General features: G+C 39.1%; 1 protein-coding gene and 1 pseudogene across 8 annotated transcripts in view; one reads left to right on the forward strand and one right to left on the reverse strand.

Moving 5' to 3' along the window:
• Positions 1 to 26,738, forward strand: part of UNC13B (unc-13 homolog B) — a 225,981-nt gene that overhangs the window by 78,916 nt on the left and 120,327 nt on the right. For all 7 annotated transcript variants that reach the window (XM_082694712.1, XM_082694713.1, XM_082694717.1 and 4 more), the window contains one exon: positions 5,972 to 6,029. In XM_082694712.1, coding sequence (XP_082550838.1) covers positions 5,972 to 6,029 — 58 coding nt within the window. The remainder of the gene's footprint in view (positions 1 to 5,971; positions 6,030 to 26,738) is intronic.
• On the reverse strand, positions 8,394 to 11,560 carry LOC309847224 (aminoacyl tRNA synthase complex-interacting multifunctional protein 1 pseudogene; annotated as a pseudogene). The gene is made up of 3 exons: positions 11,539 to 11,560; positions 9,334 to 9,946; positions 8,394 to 8,877 (listed from the first exon to the last, which is right to left on the reverse strand). The product of its transcript is annotated as an aminoacyl tRNA synthase complex-interacting multifunctional protein 1 pseudogene (transcript).

A 26,738-nucleotide genomic window follows, 5' to 3' on the forward strand; every position in this document is an offset into this window, starting at 1 on the left:
GCTGGGATCATGACCTGACCCCAAGGCAGATGCTTAATTGACTGAGCCACCCAGGTGTCCTGTACACAGATTTTTTTTTAATTAATACAGTACTATAAATGTATTTATTACTTTTATGATTTTATGAACTTTTTTCCCCTTTAGCTTGTAAGAATACAGTATATAATATATATAACATACAAAATATGCTTTAATTGACTGTTAATTGTTAAGGCTTCCAGTCAAAAGTAGGCTATTAGTAGTTAAGTTTTGGGGGGGTCAAAAGTTATATGTGGGGCACCTGGGTGGTCTGTTGGTTAAGTGACTGCCTTTGGATCAGGTCATGATCCTGGAGTCCTGGGATCAAGTCTCGCATCGGGCTCCCTGCTTGACAGGGAGTCTGCTTCTCCCTCTGACCCTCCTGCTTCTCATGGGCTCTCTCTCTCTCTTAAATAAATAAATCTTAAAAAACAAAAAAGTTATATGTAAACTTTTGCCTGTGTTGAAGGTCAGTGCCTGTAACACCCCTTTGTTTGAGTCAACTGTATATTGTTATTAGTATGTTCTTTTTAGGGATGCTTAGAGTATTGCATTGCTTGATTTTGTCTTATCTCCACAGAGAAATCTGGTGCACAGAAGGGAACACAGTCAACTCAGTCTGGGCAGTCAGGAATGGGGAATGGTTTTGTTATTGGTGGTGAAGGGAAAAGATGAGATTTTCATTTTGGGGCATGTTGGGCTGTTAGAAGATTGATCTGATTTTAAGGTAGAATTTGGAGTGCCAGTGGATATTTCAATGGAAATGTCTGGCAAGCAACCTCATGAAAGAACATGAAACTCAGGGTTAGATAGGGTTAGGAGGTATAAGCATAGAGTTTGGATTCATGAACATGATGGTAGCATTTGGAATCCCAGGAATTCACTCAGGTAGAATATATAGGAAGTATTGAGGAAGAATGAGGACAAAACCTTGGGAAAACATCAAAGATAGAATATGGAAAAAACCAAAGAGGTGGAGAAAAAGTTGCCTGAAGAGAGTTAGTGGGAGAAAGATAAAAAGGTTCATGGAACAAAGGGTTTTAAGGCAGAAATTTTTTTATTTTTAAAAAGATTTATTTATTTGACAGAGAGAGAGATCACAAGTAGGCAGAGAGGCAGGCAGAGAGAGAGAGGAAGGGAAGAAGGGAAGCAGTCTCCCCTGCTGAGCAGAGAGCCCCACGCGGGACTCGATCCCAGGACCCTGGGATCATGACCTGAGCCGAAGGCAGCGGCTTAACCCACTGAGCCACCCAGGCGCCCCAGAAATTTTTTTTTTAATTTTATTTATTTATTTGAAAGACAGAGGTCACAAGTAGGCAGAGAGGCAGGCAGAGAGAGAGAAAGGAGGAAGCAGGCTCCCCGCTGAGCAGAGAGCCCCATGTGGGGCTCGATCCCAGGACCCTGGGATCATGACCTGAGCAGAAGGCAGAGACTTTAACCCATTGAGCCACCCAGGCGCCCCAAGGCAGAAATTCTTGATACTGTTGAGTGTTATTGAGAAAAATGATGATGAGGAGTGAAATGGAGCTGTTGCATTTGGTAATGACTGACCAATATCTCTGGATTAGTGTGGGAAACCAAAACAAAATATTTTGATAAATGTATTTGTTTCCTAGGGCTGCCATAACAAAGTACCATTATCTAGTGGCTTACAAAAACAGAAATTTATCTTCTCACAATTCTGGAGGCTAGAATTCTGAAATTAAGTTATTGGCAGGGTCAGTTCCTTCTGGATGTTCTAAGGACTTGTCTTATGCCTCTCTTCTGCCTTCTGGTGGTTTTCGGTAGTCCTTGCTGTCCCTTGGCTTGAAGACACATTGTTCCATTCTCTGCCTCTGTTAATCATATCCCTTTCTGTCTCTCAGTCTGTCCTCACAGTGTGTTCTCTTGGTATGTCTCTGTACAAATTTACATTTATGTTGTAAGGGCAACAGTCCATTGGATTAATTGGATTACATCTATAGAACCCCGTTTACAAATAGGGTCACATTCATAGGTACTGGGGATTAAGACATTCATTTTTTTTTTTAAAGATTTTATTTATTTATTGGACAGAGAGAGATCACAAGTAGGCAGAGACCAGCAGAGAAAGCCGGGGAAGCAGGCTCCCCGCTGAGTAGACAGCCCGACTCGGGGGTCGATCCCAGGACTCTGGGATCATGACCTGAGCCAAAGGCAGAGGTTTAACCCACTGAGCCACCCAGGAGCCCCTTCATATTTTTTTGAGGTACACAGTTCAACACACAATGAGTTAAATCAAAGATGAAGAAATAGAATTTGTGATAAGTGCAAATTACTCTTGTCAGGGTTTTCTCTTAATTTAACTGAATCCTCTTTAGGCTTCCTATTATAACTTTGTAACTCTTCTCATGTCTAAGCCAACACCTCAACTTTTTTTGTTTGTTGAATGCTCCAATCTTTCTTCATCCTTTGACAAATGCCACATAGACTCTTATCATTATATCCACTTTACCCATTGTGCTTTTTGTTTTCCCACAGTCTGGGTGTAGACTGGTATACAGTTTTCCAAAATCCCATCTTCTTTTTTTCCCTCTTAAAGAAACACATTTCTGAATGCCTGGCTGCCTCAGTTGGTAGAACATGCAACTCTTGATTTCAGGGTTGAGTCTGAGCCCCACATTGGGTGTAGAAATTACTTAAAAATAAAATATAAAAAAAAACCCACATTGTACTTTTGATTTTATAGGCTTACTGTGTGTCACTATGCAGGATCAGATGAAGAAGTTAAAACAATAAAAAACCAAATATAACTTATACAAGTACTGCGGAATTTTACAAGTTCTGACAATGGTGATTCTTGGTCTGTGGTTCTCAACTTCTTCTAAGATTTTTGCTTTTTGTTTCTGTTCTAGGATTCGGAGTTCACTCAGTTTACTTCTTCCATCCCTTCCTTTATAACCCTCTTCTTGTTGTTTTGAAAGATTTGTTTATTTAAGTGAGGGATAAAGAGAAAGCAGGAGCAGGTGTAGGGGCAGAGACAGAGAGAGAGAGAGAGAGAGAGAGAGAGAGAATCCTCTAGCAGACTCCCTACTGAGCATGGAGCTGGATCCCAGGACCCTGAGATCATGACCTGAGCCGAAATCAAGAGTCAGCTGCTTAACTGACTGAGCCACCAGGCGTCCCACCCTCTCGTTATTTTTAAAAGCTTTATTGAAATAGGGTTCACATACCATATAATGCACACATTTAAAATGTACAAACATATCTGTTTTCATATTAACATTATAATACTTATAGATAAATAATGTGATGGATTTGACTTAGTAATCTCTTGAGAATTGTCCACTTATATTCATGATGAGATTGGATATAATTAGGATTATTTTTTTTCCTGTATGTGTATGGTTTTTTTGTTTGTTCATTTGTTTGATGAAGTAAACTCTACCCCCAACTTGGGGTTCAGACTCACAGCCCCAAGATATCAAGAGTATGTTTTTCTTTCTTTTTTTTTTTTTTTAAAGATTTTATTTATTTATTTGACAGACAGAGATCACAAGCAGGTAGAGAGGCAGGCAGAGAGAGAGAGAGAGAGAGAGAGAGGGAAGCAGGCCCCCTGCTGAGCAGAGAGCCCGATGCGGGACTCGATCCCAGGACCCTGAGATCATGACCTGAGCCAAAGGCAGCTGCTTAACCCACTGAGCCACCCAGGTGCCCCAAGAGTATGTTTTTCTATTAACTGAGCTAGCTAGGTGCCCCTCTGTTTTTGTTTTTGTTTTTTTGGTACATATGTATGATAGATTTTTCCTTAGCTCTTTTAATATTGTTAATTAGGCTTTAGTTGGTTTTCCATCTTTCTGCTTTGGGTCTAGAGAATATTCATGAAATATGTCTTCTGAAAATATCTGCTATTGTCTTTTTTTTTTTAAGCATCTTGTTTATGTATTATCACAAAGGGAGAGCACAAGCTGAGGGAGAGGCAAGCAGAGGGAGAAGCAGGGCTCCCCACTGAGCAAGGAGCCTGATGCAGAAAAATCCCAGGACTCCAAGATCATGACCTGAGCCCAAGGCAGACACTAAAGTGACTGAGCCACCCAGGCATCCTTCTACTTTCATTTCTTAAATATGAATTCTTCTAGTTTAATATTTAAAGTTATAGAATTTTGGGGGTTCCGGGTTGGCTCAGTTAGTAGAGCATGTGACTCTTAATCTTAGGACTGTGAGTTCAAATCCCATTTGGGTGTGGAACCTAGTTAAAAAGAATTCAAAATTAAATTTAATTAAAATTAAAAATTAAAGTTACAGAATTTTCTCACTGTTAGATCTGTGTACTACCTATAAAAATCATCCTCATTTGTAATGGTTACTATTGATAACCAAGTCCATTTTTTACTTGGGTTGCTTAACTTTCAAGAACTTTTTGAGCATTTACTATTACTATTGTTTAGGTTGTGCTTGACTTCTCATTATTCTCTATTGGAATTAGTAATGGCAATATCTAACTCTGATATTTGTATCATAGTTAATCATTTATAAAGTACTTCACATATAAAACTATATTTACATACAAAAAGTGTTTTGTATTTTGTGTTCAACTACTTGAGATGTTCTTTACCATTAATATCTCCTATGTAAGCTGCCATAAACTTTCATCTGGATTATTGCAGTAATTAGTCTTTTCCTCTTGTTCCCTATAGTTCACCTTATGCAGCAGCCAGAAAGACTTTTACAGTGTAATCGAATCATATCCCTTTTGTGTCTAAAATTATAAATGGCTTTCCAGTACACTAGAATAAAATCCAAACTCCTTACCATGATGTACAAACTCTGTCAAGGCCTTTGTAGATAATGGATTCTTAAGAACTTTATGCTGAATGAGTGACTCATTCATTGGCAGTGTTAGAGAACTGTCTTGCCCAGTACATCAGAGCATAGTAATAAGTGGCAGAGTCAGGATGAGAACTCCAGATTTCATATTTGCAAACTGCTGGACCAAATTATGTCTTTTTTTTTTTTTTTTTTTTTTTTTAAGATTTTTTTTTTATTTATTTGACAGACAGAGACCACAAGTAGGCAGAGGCAGGCAGAGAGAGAGAGAGGAGGAAGCAGGCTCCCCACTGAGCAGAGAACCCGATGTGGGACTCGATCCCAGGACCCTGAGATCATGACCTGAGCCGAAGGCAGCGGCTTAACCCACTGAGCCACCCAGGCGCCCCAAATTATGTCTTTTGAATCCTCCAGTAGGCTCTGATCAAAATATTTTGTTTTTCAGACTGTGTTTGTTAACTTGTGTATGCCTTTTTCTTGTTTTGCCTTTACAAATTTTGCCCATCCTCAAGACTTGCATTTAGTTATGCTCTCTTTTACAGAACTTTTTTTTTTTTTTAGTGGCTTCAGTAATCTGTATTTTTTTTTTTTTTTTGGTTGTGATGGTGGTGTTGGGTTGGGGAGGCTAGAATGGAAAGGGAACTGTAGTTGGTATGAGATGTTGCATTACATGCTTGAATAAGTAATTTTACCTCCCACATGACCTCGTGAGGAAAGAAGCACTATTATGTTTTTAAAGACGGGAAAACTCCCGTTTCAGAGAGGTTTTCGGTTCCATCACCCAAATGGGGAAATCTGTATGTTATCCATAAGAAAACTCAGAGGGCTGAGTTCCCTAAGCTCTCTAAGGCTCCTTGAAGCCTTCTATGGCTGTCTGGCAGAGCTGGTACGTACCCAGGTGCTTTTGATCAAAACAATCTCTCTGCTCTCCTGCATTAATTAGCCTGTTAAATTGGGCAAGGGCCATAATCTGACAGTCTGGCCTATATATCAGGATCATACAGGGAAATCAGCAGGATGACTTGTTTCTGTTAAATAAAAATTTAACTCTAGTCAAGCACTAAATCTTTTCACAAGCAGCTGTGATTTTTTTGTTTGTTTTTTGTTTTTTGGCCTGTATTTGGGCCTCTTATCTGTGTTTTTTTTTCTTTCTCCTTTTTGCTTCTAGTATTCCAGTCAAGAAGAAAACCAGAGGAAGCCATTGCCCACTGCTGCCGCCCAGTGTTGTAAGTGAGAAACTTGTTTTTGAATATCATTGATCAAAGCTTTCTGTCAGTTCTCCAAACATGGCTTTTTTTGAGTTGGGGAGGGTGGAGATGTCAACAAAAGATATTCTGGAGGCATACCTATTCAGGCCCATATCTGCAGTGGTTATCTAGTCATTAGTGTTTGGAAGAGTCCTTTTGGTTTTGTGTGGCTATAAGCAGGGCAGTGGTGCTCATCTTTTATCTCCATGTGAAAGCTTTTACCATGGGGAATGATTTTTTCCCCCATTTTATCCCATTTACCTGTTACTGTTCTTTAAAGTTCAGTGTCAGTGTCCTCACCCCTGGGAAATCTTCCTGCTGTTTCCTCCCTCCCCCATGTCTAGTTTGGGTGTCTCTCCTCTACTTCCATAGTATCCTATGCATACATTCATCGTATAACCCATTATATATTATAATCTATCTGTATTTCTTTGGCAAGAACACAGTTTTTATAGGCATAAACATTCTTCTATTTTATATTTCTAGACTCTTTCTTAATACCTGATACGTAGTACAGAAAGCCACAATAAAGTTTGATGAATGACTGAAAGAATTTGTCATTTCTCTTGAGATTAATTTATCCAGACTACAAAGATTCATTCTTGAAATGAGCTGTGTTTTATTGGTGTAGTTCTCCCTTCTCAGTGTCTCTCAAAATAGCCTGAGGAGACACTAAAGGACTGATGTATAGTCTTTGTCTTTCACTTTTTCAACCACTGTGTGTGTGTGTTTTGTGCTTCTTTTGTGTTAGTATAGTTTTTCTGAACCAGATGCCAAATTCTAAATAGCTGCTGGTTGAAAGTGGTAGTTGTAGTAGTTATTGTAGCAATAGTGGTAATAATAAGAGCCATAGTAACATAAATTGAGATCTTACGGTATGCCAGATGCTGCCATCAGAACTAAAATGTACTAATTTATTTAATCTTCATAAATAACCCTAAGACATGGTTTTTACTGTTGTCCCATTTTTCAAATGAGGAAACTGAGGCATAAAGAGATTGAGTAATTTGACACAAATCACATAGGTAGTAGGTAGTGAAGTAAATATTCTAACACAGACAACCTGACTCCACCGCCAATACTTGGAACCATTATAACCTTCATAGTGTTTCTGAGAAGGAAAACTCCATTCATGGTTTGTCAGTCCATTGGTTGTCTTCCATTTTATAGGCTACTTTTCTGATCAAAGTAAGACCAGTGGCAGATCTCAACATTTTTTCTTTCTTTAGAGTAAGTCTGCAATTTTTCATTTTACTTATTGCTAACTTTTTTTTTCTATATAGGACTTCAAATTTATCAAACATTTAGGGTCATAAGAGACCAGAAGAATCTAAATTGAAAACCAGGCTATGAATTAAAGTCTATAGGTCCTTTCCAGAACTCATTCTAATGAGTTATTTTTGACCTTTTAAATTATTTATTTATTTAGTTTTTCTTTTAGCAAGATAGAGAGAGAGAGTGAGAGGGCAGAAGGAGAGAGAGAGAAAATCTCAGTCAGCTCCATGACCAGGACAGAGCCCAACATGGGGCTTGATCTCACAACCCTGAGATTGTGACCTGAGCCAAATTGAGTCAGATGCTTAACTGACTGAGCCATCCAGGCACTCTTGACCTTTTTAATCTCTTCAACCTTTCTCCAAGACTGCTAATGAGATGTGAAATGTAGTGATTGAGATTTCACTTCCCTTTCCTCCCTGCACCCTTTTTGAAGTTCACTTGCAGTGATTGGAGATCAAATGCCAAGAGAGCTGGTAGAAATAAAAGGCCATAAATAATCAATAGGTTTGAGACACTTGGGTGGCTCAGTCAGTTAAGCGTCTGCATTCGGCTGAGGTCCTCATCCCAGAGTCCTGAGATCCAGTCCTACATTGTGCTCCTTGCTTCTCCTTCCACCTTCTTTCTCCCTCTGTCTGCCACTCCCCTGCTTGTGCTCACTAGCTCTCTTGGACAAATAAAAAAAAAATCTAAAAATTTTTATATGTTTATTGGCTAATTTATTTTTCTGTGAATAGTCTGTTCCTATCTTTTGGGAAAAAGAAACACCCCAAAACAGAAAAGTTGACCGTATAATGAGGGCCCATTTATCCTTTACTAGATTCAGTGGTAAACATCTTGCCACACTTGCTCTCCCTTGTCCCAAACTCTCATTTCTCTCCTTCTGTATATATGCATACACAAAAATACACATATTTTCTGAATCATTTGGATATAATCTTTTTTTTTTACAAGTGACAAATGTATTTCTTTCTATTGTTATTAAAGTTTTCTCCAATGTAGTTCAGTAAATGAAGCATTTTTAAACAAATTTTTATTTATTTATTTGACAGACAGAGATCACAAGTAGGCAGAGAGGCAGGCAGAGAGAGAGGGGGAAGCAGGCTCCCCGCAGAGCAGAGAGCCCCATGTGGGGCTCAATCCCAAGACCCTGGGATCATGACCTGAGCTGAAGGCAGAGGCTTTAACCCACTGAGCCACCCAGGTGCCCCAGTAAATGAAGCATTTAATTTTATTTTATTCCAGTGTTAGTTATAGTTTGAGCCCTACACACTCCCTTCCCTTTCACCTCAAAGGGAGCTCCTTTGTATGTAGCCACACACTCATCATTAGTAGAGAGATCAGGCTGGATCTGCTCCCAAATCTTCTTCTTAGGATTCAGCTCCTTGTCAGGCTCTCCAGAAAAAGCATCAAAACCAGTTCTGTCTCCAGGAACAGACCCATTAGGAGGTGCCAAGATTTCACCTTTCTCAGGTGAACTAGCACACATCACCATTGCTTGAGATATTACCCCCCTCATCTTTGCAGGTTTCAGGTTACAAAGTGAAATCACCATCCGATGTTTATTTTTTTATTTTTTTATTTTTTTTTAATTTTTATTTATTTTTATTTTTTTTATTTTTAAAATTTTATTTATTTATTTGACGGACAGAGATCACAAGTAGGCAGAGAGGCAGGCAGAGAGAGAGAGGAGGAAGCAGGCTCCCTGCTGAGCAGAGAGCCCGATGTGGGGCTCGATCCCAGGACCCTGAGATCATGACCTGAGCCGAAGGCAGAGGCTCAGCCCACTGAGCCACCCAGGCGCCCCACCATCCGATTTTTTAAAAAATATTTTATTTATTTATTTGACAGACAGAGATCACAAGTAGGCAGAGAGGCAGGCAAAGGGAGAGAGGAGGAAGCAGGCTCCCTGCCAAGCAGAGAGCCTGATGTGGGGCTCAATCCCAGGACTCTGGGATCATGACCTGAGCCGAAGGTAGAGGCTTTAACCCACCCAGGTGCCCCTCACCATCCAATTTTGCATATGTTCAAGAGGAACATGATTCACCAGGCCACTGACAACTGTTCTTGGGACTGTTTCTCCAACATCTACTTCTTCCACATATAAAGAATCTGCATCAGGGGGTTTTCTGGCAGTCATGATAAAACCAACTCGAAGACGCAGACGAGAAACATCTACTGGCTTAGAGTCAATGCTTCCTTCTACTGACTGCTGTTTTCTCTCCTTTTTCTCTCCTTTCACTTCAGTTTTATCTTTCATCTTCTTTTCTTCTGCTCCTCTTCCTATCTGTTCTTTGGCACCAGCAGTTATAGTTGTTATTGATCTAGACTGTATCACATTTTCAGAAACTGTGGAATTAGCTTGCAGCAGATATCAGATGGAAATGGTATTTGTTTCACTCCATTTTGAATTTCTGCCTGAATTAGCTCCTGTTTCAGTTCTTCAATTTCTTTCTTTAATTGAGCATTTTCAACTCGAAGTTTCTTCTCTTCTCTCGAAGTTTCCTGCAAAATTGCTTTTTCTTTAAGAAGAGCAACTTGCTGCTTTAAATATTCAATAATTTCATCTACTTCTGCACCCTTCTGTTCCGGTCTCTTCAGAATAGCACCATTAGGGGCGCCTGGGTGGCTCAGTGGGTTAAGCCGCTGCCTTCGGCTCAGGTCATGATCTCAGGGTCCTGGGATCGAGTCTCACATCGGGCTCTCTGCTCAGCAGGGAGCCTGCTTCCTCCTCTCTCTCTCCCTGCCTCTCTGCCTACTTGTGATCTCTCTCTGTCAAATAAATAAATAAAATCTTAAAAAAAAAAAGAATAGCACCATTAGTTGCCATTTTTGCCAAGAAATGGCAGAAAATCATGAATCAGTGGACAGAGCAACCTGGTGAGCCTCACCCAGGCAACCTCAGTATGGAGCCGTCCATTTGGATGTAATCTTCAGACTTCATGACACATCAGCATGTATCTCCTTAGAGCTAGGACAGTCTACATAACCAAACCACCATGATCAGAATCAAGAAATTTAAAACTGACACAATAATACTATCTAATATATGGTGCATATTAAGAATTCCCTAGTTATCCCCCAAATTTTTTATAGCTCTTTTTTCCCTCATTGTATAATCCAGTCAGGAATCACACATTTAACTTAGTTGTTCTGATTTTTTAATATACTTTAATAATCATAAAAAAATCCTTGCCTTTTTGGTAATTTATTACAGTGGTATATATATTTTTTCCAATCAGAAGATCATTCGGTTCAGTCATTGAATTTTTGGGAGTTTATTATAAGTAATCAAAAAGCAGATAAAGATTTGTGTATAAAGATGTTGATTACAGAATATTTAAATAACAAAGTTAAAAAGTGACTATAGTTAATAGTAAATGATAATCATAAGATTGAGTATTATGCATTAGTTAACATTATGCTTTGAATAATAGACAGTTTTATGAAACTTTAAAGGGGTCCCTGGGTGGGTCAGTTGGTTAAGGATCCAACTCTTGATTTTAGCTCAGGTCATGATATCACAGTAGTGAGATTGAACCTGCTTGGGAATCTCTCCCTCTCCCTCTGCCCCTCCCCACTCATATACTCGTCTTTTTCTCTCTCAAAATAAAATAAAATCTTAAAAAAAGATCTTTAAGTTAAAAAGTATATAAAACAGGGGTGTCTGCTGGCTTAGAGGTATGTGTGACTTTGATCTTGGGGTTATAAGTTCAAGCCCCAAGTTGGGTGTAGAGATTATTTTAAAAATATCTTTTAGAAACTATATAAAACTTCCTGTATATATGCCAGTTTCAACTAACGGAGACAAAGAGGGAAGGAATGAAGGCTATTGGCTTCTTGGATTCTACAGGATCAGATCGTAGCATCATTTTGGTGTGAACATGTGCTTTTCTTGAAGAAAGGGAAGAATGACCTGGAAGGTGATTCAGAGAATATCAGTGCTGCTACTCCCAGCACAGGCCCAGTGGGCAATGCTCTTCTGCTTTAGAGGGAGGCCCCTGAGGAAAGCCATGTGGCAGGGCCATCCTGAAGAGCTGTGGGGGTAATGCTGCTAACCAAGTGGGTCTGGAAGGTGGGACATCAACCAAAGAGAATTATTCTACAGCTTTAACATTGAATATAATTTGCCTTGCTAGGTTTTGGACTTGCTTGGTATCTGTCAGCTCTTCCTTCTTTCCTTTTTCTTTCTTGTAGAATGGGAATCTCTCACTTATTCCTGTCCCTTCCACCATTGTAACTTGTTTGGCTTCACAGGTTCGCAGCTGGAGAGGAATTTTGCCTGGAGTCTCACTAATATCTAATTAGTTGCTATTTAAGTGAGACTTTGGATTTTAGACTTTAGGGTTGATCTGGATTTGAGACTTGTGGGGCTGATGAGATGGAAAACATGTATTTTGCATGTGATAAAGACATGAATTTTGAGGGGGCCCGAGGTGGAATGCTGTGGGCTGAATTGTGTTCCCCTAACATTCATATATTGAAGTCCTAACCCCTAATGTGATTGTATTTGGAAAGAGAACCTGTGAGGAGGTGTTAAAGTTAAATGAAGTCATGGGGGGACCCTAATCTGAAAGGATGGGTTCCCTTTTAAAAAGAGGAAGATACACCAGAGCTCTCTCTACCATGTGAGGACATAGCAGGACAGTTGCCATTTGCAGGGTAGGAGAGCTCTCAGTAGAAACTGAACCCTACCAGAACCTTGATCTTTGACTTTTAAGCCTCTGGAAACTGAGAAATTTCTGCTGTTTAAGCACCCAATCTGTGGCATTTTGTTATGGTAGCTCATGCAGATTAATACATGTATATAATGTATTTATATAATTTAGGAGAAAAATACCTGGAAATAGAAGTACCAAAATATTAATCAAATTTGTCTCTGGTATGAGGGATTGACTTTTTTTTTTGTTGTTCTTCCAATTTTATTTATTTATTTTTTTAAAGATTTTATTTATTTATTTGACAGACAGAGATCACAGGTAGGCAGAGAGGCAGGCAGAGAGAGAGGAGGAAGCAGGCTCCCTGCGGAGCAGAGAGCCCGATGTGAGGCTCCATCCCATGACCCTGGGATCACGACCTGAGCTGAAGGCAGAGGTTTTAACCCACTGAGCCACCCAGGCACCCCCTGTTCTTCCAATTTTAACCTAAAAGAAATCAGTAAGTAGTTCCAAATGAAAGTCCAGCAGGTTATTTTGAAGGACTCAAACCTCAGAACATTTATGTGGTACTACCTATTGTTTTCCTTCTTGTTTTAATTCAGATAATTAACATAAAGTGTTATATTAGTTTCAGGTATACAGTATAGTGATTCAACAATTCTATACATTGCTCATTTATTCATTGCTCATCATGATAAGTATACTCTTAATCCCTTACTGCTCTTTCACCTATTCCCCCACTCACCTCCCCTCTGGTAACCACCAGTTTGTTCTCTATATTTAAGAGTCTGTTTTTTTGTCTCATTTTTTCTTTGTTCATTTTGTTTCTTAAATTCCTCATACAAGTGAAAATAATATGGTATTTGTCTTTGACTGAGTCATTTCACTTATAATCATATCCTCTAGATCCATCCATGTTATTGCAAATGGCAAAATTTCATTCTTTTTTATGGCTGAGTAGTATCCCATTATGTATACCACATCTTCTTTATCTGTTCATCTGTGGCATTATGACTATTTAACCCCCTTTTTGCATCTTACATTTTCTAAGTACTTAATGATGTACTACTTAAAAAAAAAAATAATCTCTACACCCAGTGTGGGGCTTGAACTCATGATCCTGAAAGCAAAGTTCACAGGCTCTACTGAGTGAGCCAGGCGGGCACTCCCAACAATGTAGTACTTTTAATAGCTAAAACTTTCTAAGAAGAGTAATGAAATAATTAGTCCTTGTTCTAAATTTGGGTTTGCTGTATCTCTCTGAGTGACTCTGGAAGTCTTGTTACTGTCTGCTTCAGTTTCTTCATGTATAAAAGGGGAGAGTTAGTCTAAATGGTCTCTAGGTCTCTTTTCTTTCTTTCTTTCTTTTTTTTGGGGGGGGTGGGGTGTTGGGGGAAGCAGGGGTGATAATGTTTTTAATTCCTGTATGTGAGATAAACCGGAGTGCTTGGGCCAAGCTGGTATTGGTCTCCAGCGTCTGGCCAGGGGGTACAGCTGGCCCCTTAAGCAGACCTCAGTAGCCATCATTGGCCCAGGTGACCTTGTACTCAGGGTACATGGCTTTGATCTTCTTGGTGGAGATGGAGTGTTGGGCATGACCGTAACCCACTGAATAGACATACATGTAGATCTTCTTGTCCTGGGTCTGGTGGGAGATGGGCCTGCTTCCTAGGCACTATAGCTCTTCTTCTGTGTCTTGCCCAGTACTTTGTCACAGATGTCAGTTGAAGACGCCATGAGAATTGATGTTCACATCTGTGATCTCGGCAAGGTCTGTTGCCACCATGTTCCCCATGGCCCACCTGTCCCTGAAAACTGTGTCTCTAGGTTTCTTTTAGCCGTCATATCACATGATCCTGTAACTTCCTAGTCCTGAGATACCTTCACAGGTCCCTCCACTGCCTTTTCTTTTAGGTTCAGTCTTCTGTAGTTACTTGTGAGATGCCTTCAAAATGTTTTCACAAATGACTACTCCTCTAAAGAAGCTCTTACTCTTAGCTTTGCTGTGAAGGTTTCTCTGACCCCAATTATTTGGATATACTCTTTTTTTTTTTTAAAGGGAGTGAGAGAGAGAGAGAGAGAGAGTGCAGGGGGTGGGAAGGGGCAGAGGGAGAGGAAGAGAGAGTATCTTAAGCAGGCTCCACACCTAATACAGAGCCTGATGTGGGGCTTGATATCACAGCCCTGAGGTCATGACCTGAGCTGAAATCAAGAGTTTGATGTTTAACTGACTGAGCCACCCAGGCACCCCTCATGTATTCTTTCTTTAACTCAGTTTTTTATAATATAGCTCTGTTACTGTCTTCGCTCAAATTTCCCCAAATTTGGCTTTTGAGACTCCCTTTAAACCAGATCCTGTGTCCTTTTGACATGGCCCCATCATTCTTTAATAAATCCTTCCTTTCTCGGTGGTAGATGTTCCATGCATCTTGTCCTTTCACTGCCTCAGTCTTAGAATAAGTTACTTCTCCAGCAAGCCCTGGTTTGTTTTAGTGGGGAATAGTATTTAGAAATCAAGATCTTGGAACTGGTCACGCTCATTGCTACTGGAGTAGTATTGCTTTTTGGTTCTTTAAATGGACAGAACTAGGAAAACAAACATACATACCTAACTCATATGTTCATACTGTTATTACCAATTAACACTTTCATGTCAGGGTTTTTCCTCACCTTCTGCCATTCCATATTTGTATGTTCCTTTTTCTCTCAGTGAGAACTCTTGTTCCCAAGAATATCAAATTATGTACTCATTTGCTTTATCCTATCATGTGCATAGGCAAATTTCAGGATTGATATACCAATGCTATTAGTAACAACAGGCCTACTAATTAAAATTCAGTGTTCTTATAAGGTTTTTTTTTTTTTTTTTTTTTTTTCAGTTGTATTTTACCTTAGGGTATAATTCACATAGGATTACAAAACTATCACACCTAAAAATTTAACAGAATTCCATAGTGGCTTCTGATGTCTACTCTTTATACAAAAATTCTCTAATTTTCCTAAAAATATTTTTGCCCTTTTTGTCCTAATTTAGGCAGGCAAGAATTCTACCACTGAGCCACCAATGCCCCGCCTCCTTTTTGTCCTAATTTAGGATCCAACTAAGGTTCATTCATTGCCATTTGTATGTGGTGTGAGTTAAGGGTCTAAGATAATCTTTTTGCATGTGTATATCCAATTGTACCAGCATCATTTGTTAAGAAGGCTGTTATTTTTTCCCCCACTGAATTGCCTTTATATCTTTTTTTGAAGTCATTCTCAGTACCAGCACAATAGCCCATTACTTTTGTTCTAGAACTTTTTAGCAGAGTTGATTTTATAGGGTCACATAAAAGTGAGTGAATACACTTTTAAAAAAAAAAAATATTTATTTATTTATTTGACAGAATGAGTGAGCATGCACAAATGGGGACTGGCAGAGAGAGAGGGGGACGGAGAAGCAGGCTCCCCACTGAGCAGGGAGCCTGGTGCGATGCAGGGCTCAATCCCAGGACCCTGGGATCATGACCTGAGCAGAAGGCAGACGCTTAACCAACTGAGCCACACCGGTGCCCAAATATACTTTTGTTTTTAGGTTGTGTTCCTCAGATATGTCTTCAACTGAGGGTTGGTGGCAGATACCAACAGATACATACTTTTTGTATGTTTGAACCTCATATTTACTTTTGCAGGTCTTATCTGCATGCCAGCTTTTTCATATTTATATAATTCTTGCTCAATTTATTGAGCTATTCTGAGGCTCTGCAATTTGGTCTGCAGATTAGATAGAAATCTCATTTGCAACAAATGGTATAATGTGAATTTACCTTAGTTACAACGTTAAACATACAGGAAGGTGGTGTAGAGAGATAAACTGTTTTATTCCTTTTCCAAAGGTATTTAAATTTTCTAAGGTATTCAAACTTCATTCTTTAGTGAGGATATTTCTACCTATGTCTTGTCAAAGAATGAAACAGCACACATGTTGCCACACCAAATGACCTTAGGACTACTAATTTTTACAACTTTCTGCTATTTTCAATTTTTTTAAAGGCTCCACGCCCAGCATGGAGCCCCCCTGCACAGGGTCTGAACCTATGACCCTGAGATCAAGACCTGAGCTGAGATCAAGAGTTGGACGCCTAGCTGACTTAGCCACCCTGGCACCCCCTGCTGTTTTCAGTTTTTATACATATCTGGTTGTTATAGCACTCCTGCTGTATTATTAATGATGGTATTACTGGTTGCAATTGAGAAGTGAAACAAAAGTGATTTAGTATCTGGCAAGGATTTGATTGGATGACTACTCACACATTCTGTCGGGGTGTCTAAGTTAGCACAACCTTTCTAACTCAATAATTTTACTTCTAGGTGATATTCATGGAAAATAAGTTGAGATGCAAAGGAACATTTATGTATAAACTTTAATTATAGTGGATAAAAATTGCAAAAATTTTGAAAGAATGGGTAATTGTGTCATTTCCATGTGATGGAGTACTATGCTTTTAAATAGTTTAAGATATGGGCGCCTGGGTGGCTCAGTGGGTTAAAGCCTCTGCCTTCGGCTCAGGTCATGATTCCAGAGTCCTGGGATCAAGCCCTGTATCGGGTTCTCTGTTCAGCAGGGAGCCTGCTTCCTCCTATCTCTCTGCCTGCCTCTCTGCCTACTTGTGATCTCTGTCTGTCAAATGAATAAATAAAATCTTTAAAAAAATAAATAAATTAATTAATTAATTAATAGTTTAAGACACAGGAGATATCTATATGAAGAAGCTTTAAAAAGTAGGATCCTAAGGTGATAGGTAGTATGATCTCAGTTATCTAAAGAATAAATTATATTTAAAAAAAAGAATAAATTATATACAGCTAAGCATAGGAAGAAAAACTCTAAGGAAATACAGTTTAGTTGTAATTTTTTAAGGTTTTATTTATTTATTAGCATTTTGTTTCTTTATTTTATTTATTTATTTGACAGAGGGAGATACAGTGAGAGAGGGAACACAAGCAGGGGAAGTGGGAGAGGGAGTAGCAGGTTCCCTGCTAAGCAAGGAGCCCAATGTGGGGCTCGATCTCAGGACCCTGGAATGACGAGCCAAAGGCAGATGCTCAATGACTGATCCACCCAGGCGCCCATATTTATTTATTTGACAGAGAGAAAGAACAAGCAGAGGGAGAGGCAGGCTCCTTGCTGAGTAGGGAGCCCTATCTGGGGCTTGAACCCAGGAGCCTGGGATCATGATGAGCTGAAGGCAGATGCTTAACCAACTGGGCCACCCAGGTGCCCCTAAAATACAGTTTTAATGTGGCTCTCAGGACTAGGATTGTAGGGAAGTTTCACTTTTATTCTTTATACTCTTTTGAACTTTGCAGTTTTTCTCTAAATGATTTTGTATGTGATAATTTAAAAAAAGCAATAAATATCAGAAAATGGTCCTAGGCCTGACATTGTAGAGGCAAGTCATGTAGATTTCCTTTTTCAATTTGGATTTGAGACTTAATTGAACAATAGTTGGTTGTTGAGGTTGACATGGTTTAGTTTGATAATACTAGTGATTCCTTGATTGAGAGTTCTAAATAGTTCTTTTTTTTTTTTTTAAGATTTTATTCATTTATTTGACAGAGAATGAGATCACAAGTAGTCAGAGAGGCAGGCAGAGAGCGAGAGAGGAGGAAGCAGGCTCCCTGCCGAGCAGAGAGCTCCATGCAGGACTGGATCCCAGGACCCTGAGATCATGACCTGAGCCAAAGGCAGAGGCTTAACCCACTGAGCCACCCAGGCGCCCCGAGAGTTCTAAATAGTTCTTGAAGTTTTAGTGTTGCTTTTATTGGTGATCATTCCTAAGGTTTCTCCTAATCAATTACTATGTCTGAAATAAAAAGGTTTTGGGGTTTATGCTATTTCTATTTGTAATATGACCTTGAAGGTAGCTTGAACTTTTGAGATAGAGCCCACCATTGGTGTTTCAGAGATTTCTCTGATTATCTGTGAAGGGTGTGTTTCACTGGTTTTGTTACAATATTTCTTATAAATAGTGACATATCAGATCATAAACCAGAATTTCTTGAGTATGAATCAGTCTTTTAAATTAGTAAAACAGGGCATAGCTCAACATATTGTTTAACATTTTTCTTAAAAGTATGAATCAGTTCAGAAGAGTGGATGTGAGTCACATCCATGAATAATAGTGACCAAACATTGAGAAGTAGAATCATTATCAACTTAGCTACTAAGTTGTGATATTTTGGCCACCACTAATTTCAAAAGGGTCTTTTTTGCGATCATACTGAAAAGAGACATCTTCTTATAAGATGACTTACCCTACCTTTTCAACTTTTTGTTATATTTCCTGGCAATCTATAATGCTGATATTGTTGATTCCTTGATAGGAAGCTGGAGCTAGTGGGAAGTACTTCCCACTACGATTAAGCCATCAGGCCTGACATGCAGTATCCCTAGTCTGTACTACATTCGAATAGTCCTCTAAGATTCTCCCATTATTCTTGGTTTCCATCTTGTCCACTCCATGCTATGACTTACTTCTAATATACCTTTTTGGGGAGGCAGAGAAATGGGTCATTCGTTATATATAACCAGTTATTCCCCATCTAGAAGATTAGATTCCAGTGTACTATACAGATGATGGTATAATTCCTTGATCAAAATCAAGCCTACACAAAACTCTGGGCTGATACTGCCAGTTCTGCTCTTAATCTTAGTTCTCCCCCTACCATAAAAAAGACTAACTTTAAGCTTCTAGGTGTTCTGGTTTTCTCCCAGTGGGGACCAGGACTTGTTTTCCCAGTCAGGTGATGGTGGATTCTAATAGGCAGGTAATTTTATTTGTGTCTGATTCAGAATTTCCTTCTTTCATTCTGGGCCCAGCCCTTGCCGGAAGGAATAGACCCTTTTAGCAAGTACTTACTGTGTCAGGGTATAATCATATGGAGTAGACCATAAAACTGACACTCCAGCATTTTATACCAGAGGACACCAACTTGCACTTCATGACTGTCAGACCTAACCCTCTTGCATAGCTGCAGATAAAAAGGAAGCTTGGCTGGCATCAGGTCCTGTGGCCTCTTCTCCAGTAATTTTCTTTTCTGTATCACTATTTCCAAATGACAGTAGCTTCGATGCTGATCGCCTCTACCTCTCAGGAGATCTAAATCTTAGAGAAGTTTGTGGCTTCACAGTCTCGACTAGGAGTAGCATCCTTTTAGGAGCATATACTGGGTGAATCTATGTTTCCCACAGTGTATTGAAGAGATCAAGAATCCCTCACCGTGGGGCACCTGGGTGGCTCAGTGGGTTAAAGCCTCTGCCTTCGGCTCAGGTCGTGATCCCAGGGTCCTGGGATTGAGCCCCGCATTGGGCTCTCTGCTCGGCAGGGAGCCTGCTTCCATCTCTCTCTCTCTGCCTGCCTCTCTGCCTACTTGTGATCTCTGCCTCTCAAATAAATAAATAATAAAATCTTAAAAAAAAAAAAAAAAGAATCCCTCACCGTAACTTTTTTTTTTTTTTTTAAGATTTTATTTATTTATTTGACAGAGAGAGATTACAGGTACGCAGAGAGAGAGAGGAGGAAGCAGGCTCTCTGCTGAGCAGAGAGCCCGATGCGGGACTCGATCCCAGGACCCTGAGATCATGACCTGAGCCGAAGGCAGTGGCTTAACCCACTGAGCCACCCAGGCACCCCCTCACCGTAACTTTTGAATGGACAGAACTCAGCTTGTCCTATGTTTTGCAATGCCATGTTGCTATTGCATGGCAGGCTCCTTCCATATATTAGCACGGTATACTAAGACTTCAGATAGCTTTCTTAAACAATGCCCTGCACTGAAATTGAGTGATAGGTGTCCAAGATAGTCCTGGACAAATTATTGAATTCCTGTCCCAGGTTCCTCTGAGACACTGTTACTTTTGATTTAATCACAAATACATTCACTCCCCCAAGCTATAATACTTATGCTGTTCACTTAAATTCAAAGCCTGATTAGTGGGCTGTTTAGTCCCTCTGCCAGCTGGCTTTTAGTTCCATCCATTGTGGTGCTACCTCATAAACTCTAGCTTGATAACTGTCCCAGTTGTTTTTGTCATAATGTCGTTTTCAATACATATCATGAATTTTTTTTTAAAGATTTTTATTTATTTATTTGACAGAGAGAGGTCACAAGTAGACAGAGAGGCAGGCAGAGAGAGAGAGGAAGGGGAAGCAGGCTCCCCGCCGAGCAGAGAGCCCGATGTGGGACTCCATCCCAGGACCCTGAGATCATGACCTGAGCAGAAGGCAGCACTTAACCCACTGAGCCACCCAGGCACCCCCATATCATGAATTTTAAAGGTTCTGTTCAATGTCCTCAATGTTAAAATTTGGTCTCATTTCAAGTCACTTGTATTAAAAGTTGGGCAATGTATTGCTTTTCTTGTTATAATCTTGATGGCCACTTTGCATGGTAGCATGAAGAAAGCAGCCCAGAGGAGAAAAAAAAAAAAAAAAAGAAAGCAGCCCAGAGTCTTTTTATCAGGGCTTCTCACCGGTCACCTTCTTTTGTGCCACTTGTTTCTAGGAAGTGTGTGAACTGGGGTTAAAACCTTGGTCTATTTGACTCTTAAGGTCCATGTTCTTTACCCTATATGACCTATTGATGTAAAAAATCTAATGTAATATAATTCAGAAAAATATGCTCTTCTTATTTGCCTTGTGCCTTTTATGTTATTTTAAAATTACGTCATTTATTAAATAGGAAATATGCATATGCCACACAAACTTTAAAATATTAAAGAGAATACAGTAAAAGGTCTCCCTTCCATTTCTATACCTAGGGATTTGGGTCTTCTCCCCAGAAGTAGTCATCATTAACAGTTTCTTATGAATCATTTGAGAGATTTTACACATGTCAAAATGTATGTGTGCATACATCAGAAAAACCTTTTGCTTATTTTTTTCTATCCTTTGACTTGCTCTTAGAGTACCATGTGTTACAAAAAAATATTCAGAACTAACTTTGAGTTGAATACCCCTTTTGGGTTCTTACTATGTTTTAAAAATTTCTTGAAGTCATAAGGAATAGATTGTTTATTTTTTGGGTTGCTTCCCATGGCAAAGACTGTTTCCCTGAAATCCTGGCCTTGACTATAGTAGGAATTTTCCTCTGTCCTCATTCGCCCTGATAGAATGAGTTTCACACGTTTGTTATTGGGTTAAGAAATTCTGGTAGTTCATGTCCAGATAATGTATTGGAATTCAAAATTTGTGTGGAAACTTTGTGATTACTTTGCAACGTGTTATAAAGCATTGTCGCCCCTGCCCCAACATATTAAATCAATTCCCTTTTTAGTCTAAACTTAAAAACCCAAAATACATAATGTCTTTTCTGTAAAAATTTTTAAGTGATTGAGAAATATAAACAGTTACAGTTCTCTATAATAATCCCTCCCCAGCCGACTCCAAGATAACTAGTTTTCTCAGTTTGGAGAATACTCTTCCAACATCTTAATTTTTCTTAAAAAAAAAAACTTAAATTTTATTTACTTATTTTAAAGGTTCTATTTATTTATTTGACAGAGAAAGAGACAGTAAGAGAGGGAAGCAGGAGGAGTGGGAGAAAGAGAAGAAGGCTTCCTGCTGAGCAGGGAGCCTGATGTGGGGCTCCATCTTAGGACCTTGGGATTATGACCTGAGCTGAAGGCAGATGCTTAACGACTGAGCCACACAGGTACCCCATTAAGAAAACAAGTTAAATTTTAATTATACACGGGCCATCTGGGTGGCTCAGTACACAGAGTGTACTGGGAGTCTAAGCATCTGCTTTCATCTCAGGTCATGACTCTGGAGTTGAGCATCAAGCCCTCTGTTGGGCTCCCTGCAGTGGAGAGTCTGCTTTTCCCGTTCCCTCTGCTTCTCCTCTGTGCTTGTGCTCTCTCCCTCTTGCTCAGTCTCTCTCAAATATATAAATAAAATCTTAAAGAAAAAGTTAAAAAATTTTAATTATGCAGTATCTGAATATGTGAGAGAGTACTTGTAACACATTTAAGTTTTGGAGAGGAATAGAGGAACTAATACCAATGAGCCCACCACCTATCATTATTTTCTAGTAGAGTTTAGTGTGATGTACTCTACATGTTTTCTTAGACTTTCCTTTCCTGGTTGGTAGGATTTTTTCTCCACTAGACTGGTGAATTGCAGGAGCAAGGACTTAGTCTTCTGTTTCTTTTGGAATTTGCACAACTATATCTCACTTTGTGATATGTTAGGTACCAGGGAGTGAAGCCTGATTTTTCACCTCTGAGAGACCTCAGCCCATGTGGATTTTGGGGGAAAAGTTTTCTGGAGAAAAAAGAAAAATGATTATTGAAAAAGTATAATTTGCATTATTTATTGGAAGGAAGTATTCTTTTCCTTTGGGTTGAAAATTTAGTTTCTTCAGAATGTGTGGATTTCTGAGGATGCTTCTATAATAGGACTGACATTAAGACTCATAATCAGGTAACTGATAGGTGATATTGGCAGTAACTAAAGCTTTGTGAGCTGTGTCGTAATTTATAAGCATTAAATTGTTCATGTTTATTTTTTGTAGAAATAAAGACTTTTTAGCAGATGCTAGATGGAAAGAATTATCATACTTTTCTTAACTTCTCTTATGAAACTTGGAAACTCCAGACAAGCATTACAGAGAAGAAACTCAAAGCTTTTTGGTATAAGTTTATCCATTAAATCTTTTCATTTCCTCCTCTCCAAAGGCTTCTGTATTTTCATGGAGTATTCTTGTTTTTAATGAATAGATACATAGACAAGAGAATATATTTTATATTTGTGGGGTTCAAAGAAGAATGATGGGAGGATGGAAAAAGAATCAGAAGATTTAGCTTATAACCTATTTAGGTCAGAAAAGGACAAATACACAAATGTAGCAACTTGGCTCTTATTTATGAGATGATCCTCAGGTGCAGTGTGATATCCTAGAAATAGGAAAGTACTCACATGACAGAGGAGTAAGCAAATAGTTAAAAATAGCATAAAGTTGGTTCAAGAAGTCTTTCCAGAGAGATGAGTTTAGAGATGATATTTAAGGAGCTAATTGAAATCTGTTGATTGGGGCGCCTGGGTGGCTCAGTGGGTTAAGCCGCTGCCTTCGGCTCAGGTCATGATCTCAGGGTCCTGGGATCGAGTCCCGCATCGGGCTCTCTGCTTAGCAGGGAGCCTGCTTCCTCCTCTCTCTGCCTCTCTGCCTACTTGTGATCTCTCTCTGTCAAATAAATAAATAAAAAATATCTAAAAAAAAAAAAAAGAAATGTGTTGAATGAAAGCAAAGATTATTCATACTATGATATGTGGTAAGTATGGGGAGAGGATTAAAAAGATGCCAAATTATATGCCGACCATATTGACTTGGAGAGAATAGAGTGATACCAAAGCTGTACTTGCTACTGTGCTGAAGAAAATGAGTCCCTGTTTTGTACATCTTCTTCAAAGAGTAAAGATATACAGGGCTGGCCCTATTTGGCAGATTCACTCCTCTGGGAGTTCCTTCCTTCCTTCCTTCCTTCCTTCCTTCCTTCCTTCCTTCCTTCCTTCCTTCCTTCCTGTCTTTCTGTCAGTGGGGGGAAGCTTTCTCACTTTAGGTCCTAGCGTCCTTCTCGTCACCTATTACCCTTTCTCGTTTTTAATTTGTTAGAGGATTGAAAGCTTTGTCCACTTAAAATCTTGGTGGCTTATGACTGATTACTGTGAGCAATGAAAGCAGAAGAGCAAGTGTTACATCACTAGTTACTTCCACTTATTTATATAGAACCACAAGCCCTCAGGAAAATAGGATCGCTTGACCAACTGGCCTCTATCTTGCAGATTCTCCCACCTCATCAATTTCTTTTGTTTTTCCCTTTCTCATTTCTAAAACCCCAGAGCTCATATTCTTTCTTTGCCATCTGTCTTCCACCATTTACCACTTCTATTTGAGTCTTCTCTTCTGGCTCTTGCATTAAAGTATCTTAATCGTATTGGTGTTCCCTGGGTATCTGATTCTTGGTTACCTTGAACCTAGGACCCCCTCCTTGCCCTTTTGTTATTATTTTTTAAAGGAACCTCATACATACATTTTATTTTTTATATCAAAAGATATAGTGTATGCTATGAAAAAGAGTGCTTTTTTTCCTCTACTCTATCCTTTAGCCATTCAGTTTCTGCCTTGAGGCAATCAGTATTGCCATTTATTATGGATTTCTCTAGAAAGAGTTTATGCATTCATAAACATGTAATATACTTAAAGTCGCCCTCACAAATGTAGTATGTTTTGCACAATGTTAACATATCTTACTTTTTTTCACTTAATATGTTGAATATATACTTAATATGTTGAATATATACTACACTTAATAGGTTGAATATACACTATATAGGGTACCAGTTCCTATTAATGGACATTTAAAAAATTGAGATGAAATTAATTTACATAAAGTTAATTTTATTAATTAAAAATTATTTATTTTTTCAAGATTTTATTTATTTGAGAGAAATTGAGAGCATAAGCAAGAGGAGGAGCAGAGGGAGAGGGAGAAGCTGACTCCTTACTGTGCAGGGAGTGCAATGAGGGGCTCCATTGCAGGACCCTACGATCATGACTGAGATGAAGGCAGACTCTTAATTGACTGAGCTACCTAGGTACCCTCGAAGTACATTTATTTTAGAGTTAATTTTAGCACTTATCTTCCTGAGGTGGCTGAGGAAGAAGCGGATGGTTAAGAATGGCATGTAGTGGGGCGCCTGGGTGGCTCAGTGGGCTGAGCCTCTGCCTTCAGCTCGGGTCATGACCTTGGGTCCTGGGATCGAGTCCCGCATCAGGCTTTCTGCTCAGCGGGAGGCCTGCTTCCTCCTCTCTCTCTCTCTCTCTGCCTGCCTCTCTGCCTACTTATGATCTCATTCTCTGTCAAATAAATAAATAAATCTTAAAAAAAAAAAAAAAAGAATGGCATGTGGTTTGTTCAGGAAAGCTTTCCAGAAGACGTGAGTTTAGAGATGGCTTTTGAAGAAGCTAATTAGAATGTATTGAATTAACGAAAAGATATTCATAGTAGGATAAAAGAAAAGTATGAAGGGAAAATTTAAAAGATAGCCCCCTCCACTCTCAGTCTTGGCCAATAACTGGCTAGAACATCCTCCCTGGGTAGTGGGAGTAGATGATCAGTCAATTGATAGTTTTGCAACTTTTATTCCAGGGTTAGGACTCTCAGAGTCAGGAAAATATACTGGTTATAGACTCCACAGAGTGTAGAGGGACTCTTATTTTAGTAATAGGGCAGTGCAGTGAGTCTGGGACTTCTGTCAGTAAGAGTGGGTGATGAGTTTTACCCTGTACATGTGGTATCTGTATAAGCAGTTGATACTGATGATGATTATAGGTTTTGGCAAACTAACAAAGAAAAGAGAGAAATTATAACAGTATGGTTTGCCTGATAAAAATAATATTAATTGTAGTCTTCTGACTCATTTATTTCTATCCTGTCTTTTTCCAGAGAGAATTTGAGGTGGCTAATTGTAGTTAATACATCAACTTATTATCATTTATTTTCAATTACTATGGCACACAATTATGTATGTTAAAAATGTCAGATTAATGTATTCAAGTTTGGGGTGCTCCTGCCTGGATCAGTTGGTGCAAAATGCTACTGTTGGTCTTGTGATTGTGAGTGTGAGCCCCATGTGGGGTGTAGAGATTACTTAAAAAATAAAATGTTAAAAAAAGTTTTATTTGATTATAGCACGTAACTGCCTAACCTAGGCACAGTATTTGTTGTATATATACGACCGTTTGTTATTCCCATAAAAACATGGTCATCTTTGGTTTGTTATTATTGGTTTCTTTGGTTCAGAGTGGGAAGAAATGAATTTGATTGGTAAAACATGATTAACAGAAGTACTGTTGAGATCAACAATTGTTAGAATTATTTGTTGTACAAATAATTATTGGACACCTCTTCCTCATATCAAGAACCATGCTAGGAACTAGAGATATAGAGATGAAAGTCTTTGACCTTAGTGAGCTCAGGTCTAGAGAGGAAAAGAAATTTACTGCCTTGTGATTCAGTGAGTAGTAGAGGAAGAAAACTTAATCCAATTTTTAGATAGTAAAGAAAGGCTTCCCAGAGAAAGTGATTATTTATTTATTTATTTATTTATTTGTTAAGGTTTTATTTATTTGTTTGACAGAGAGACATCACAAGTAGGCAGAGAGGCAGGCAGAGAGAGAGAGAGGAGGAAGCAGGCTCCCTGCTGAGCAGAGAGCCCGATGTGGGACTCGATCCCAGGACCCTGAGATCATGACCTGAGCCGAAGGCAGCGGCTTAACCCACTGAGCCACCCAGGCACCCGAGAAAGTGATATTTAAATTGAAAAGAATTTAAAAGTCAACAAAACCCCATAGATTACATTATAGTTCACTCTTTGCCTTGTATGTTCTGTGCGTTTTGGCAAATGTATTCACCCTAGTAATATGATGCAGAATAGTTTCCCTTCCTTAAAATTTTCCTGTGCCCTATCTATTCATCCTTCCTTCCTCTGAAACCTCTGGCATAAATTGAGTTTTGAAAGATAAGAGTCAGTCAGGTAAAGGAAAAAAGAGTTTATGGTACTAGGACATTAATATGAAAAAGCATGATCTATAGCCATGTTGAAAATTCTGGATGACGTGAGGGCAGGGAATAAGTGTGGGGCAGGGTCAGAGATAAGGCATATAGTCTTCATATCATGCTGGGTTTGAAAGCCATAACAAGCTATTTATA

This window comes from Mustela nivalis (genome assembly GCF_964662115.1).
Source record: "Mustela nivalis genome assembly, chromosome: 13".
NCBI lineage: Eukaryota > Metazoa > Chordata > Mammalia > Carnivora > Mustelidae > Mustela > Mustela nivalis.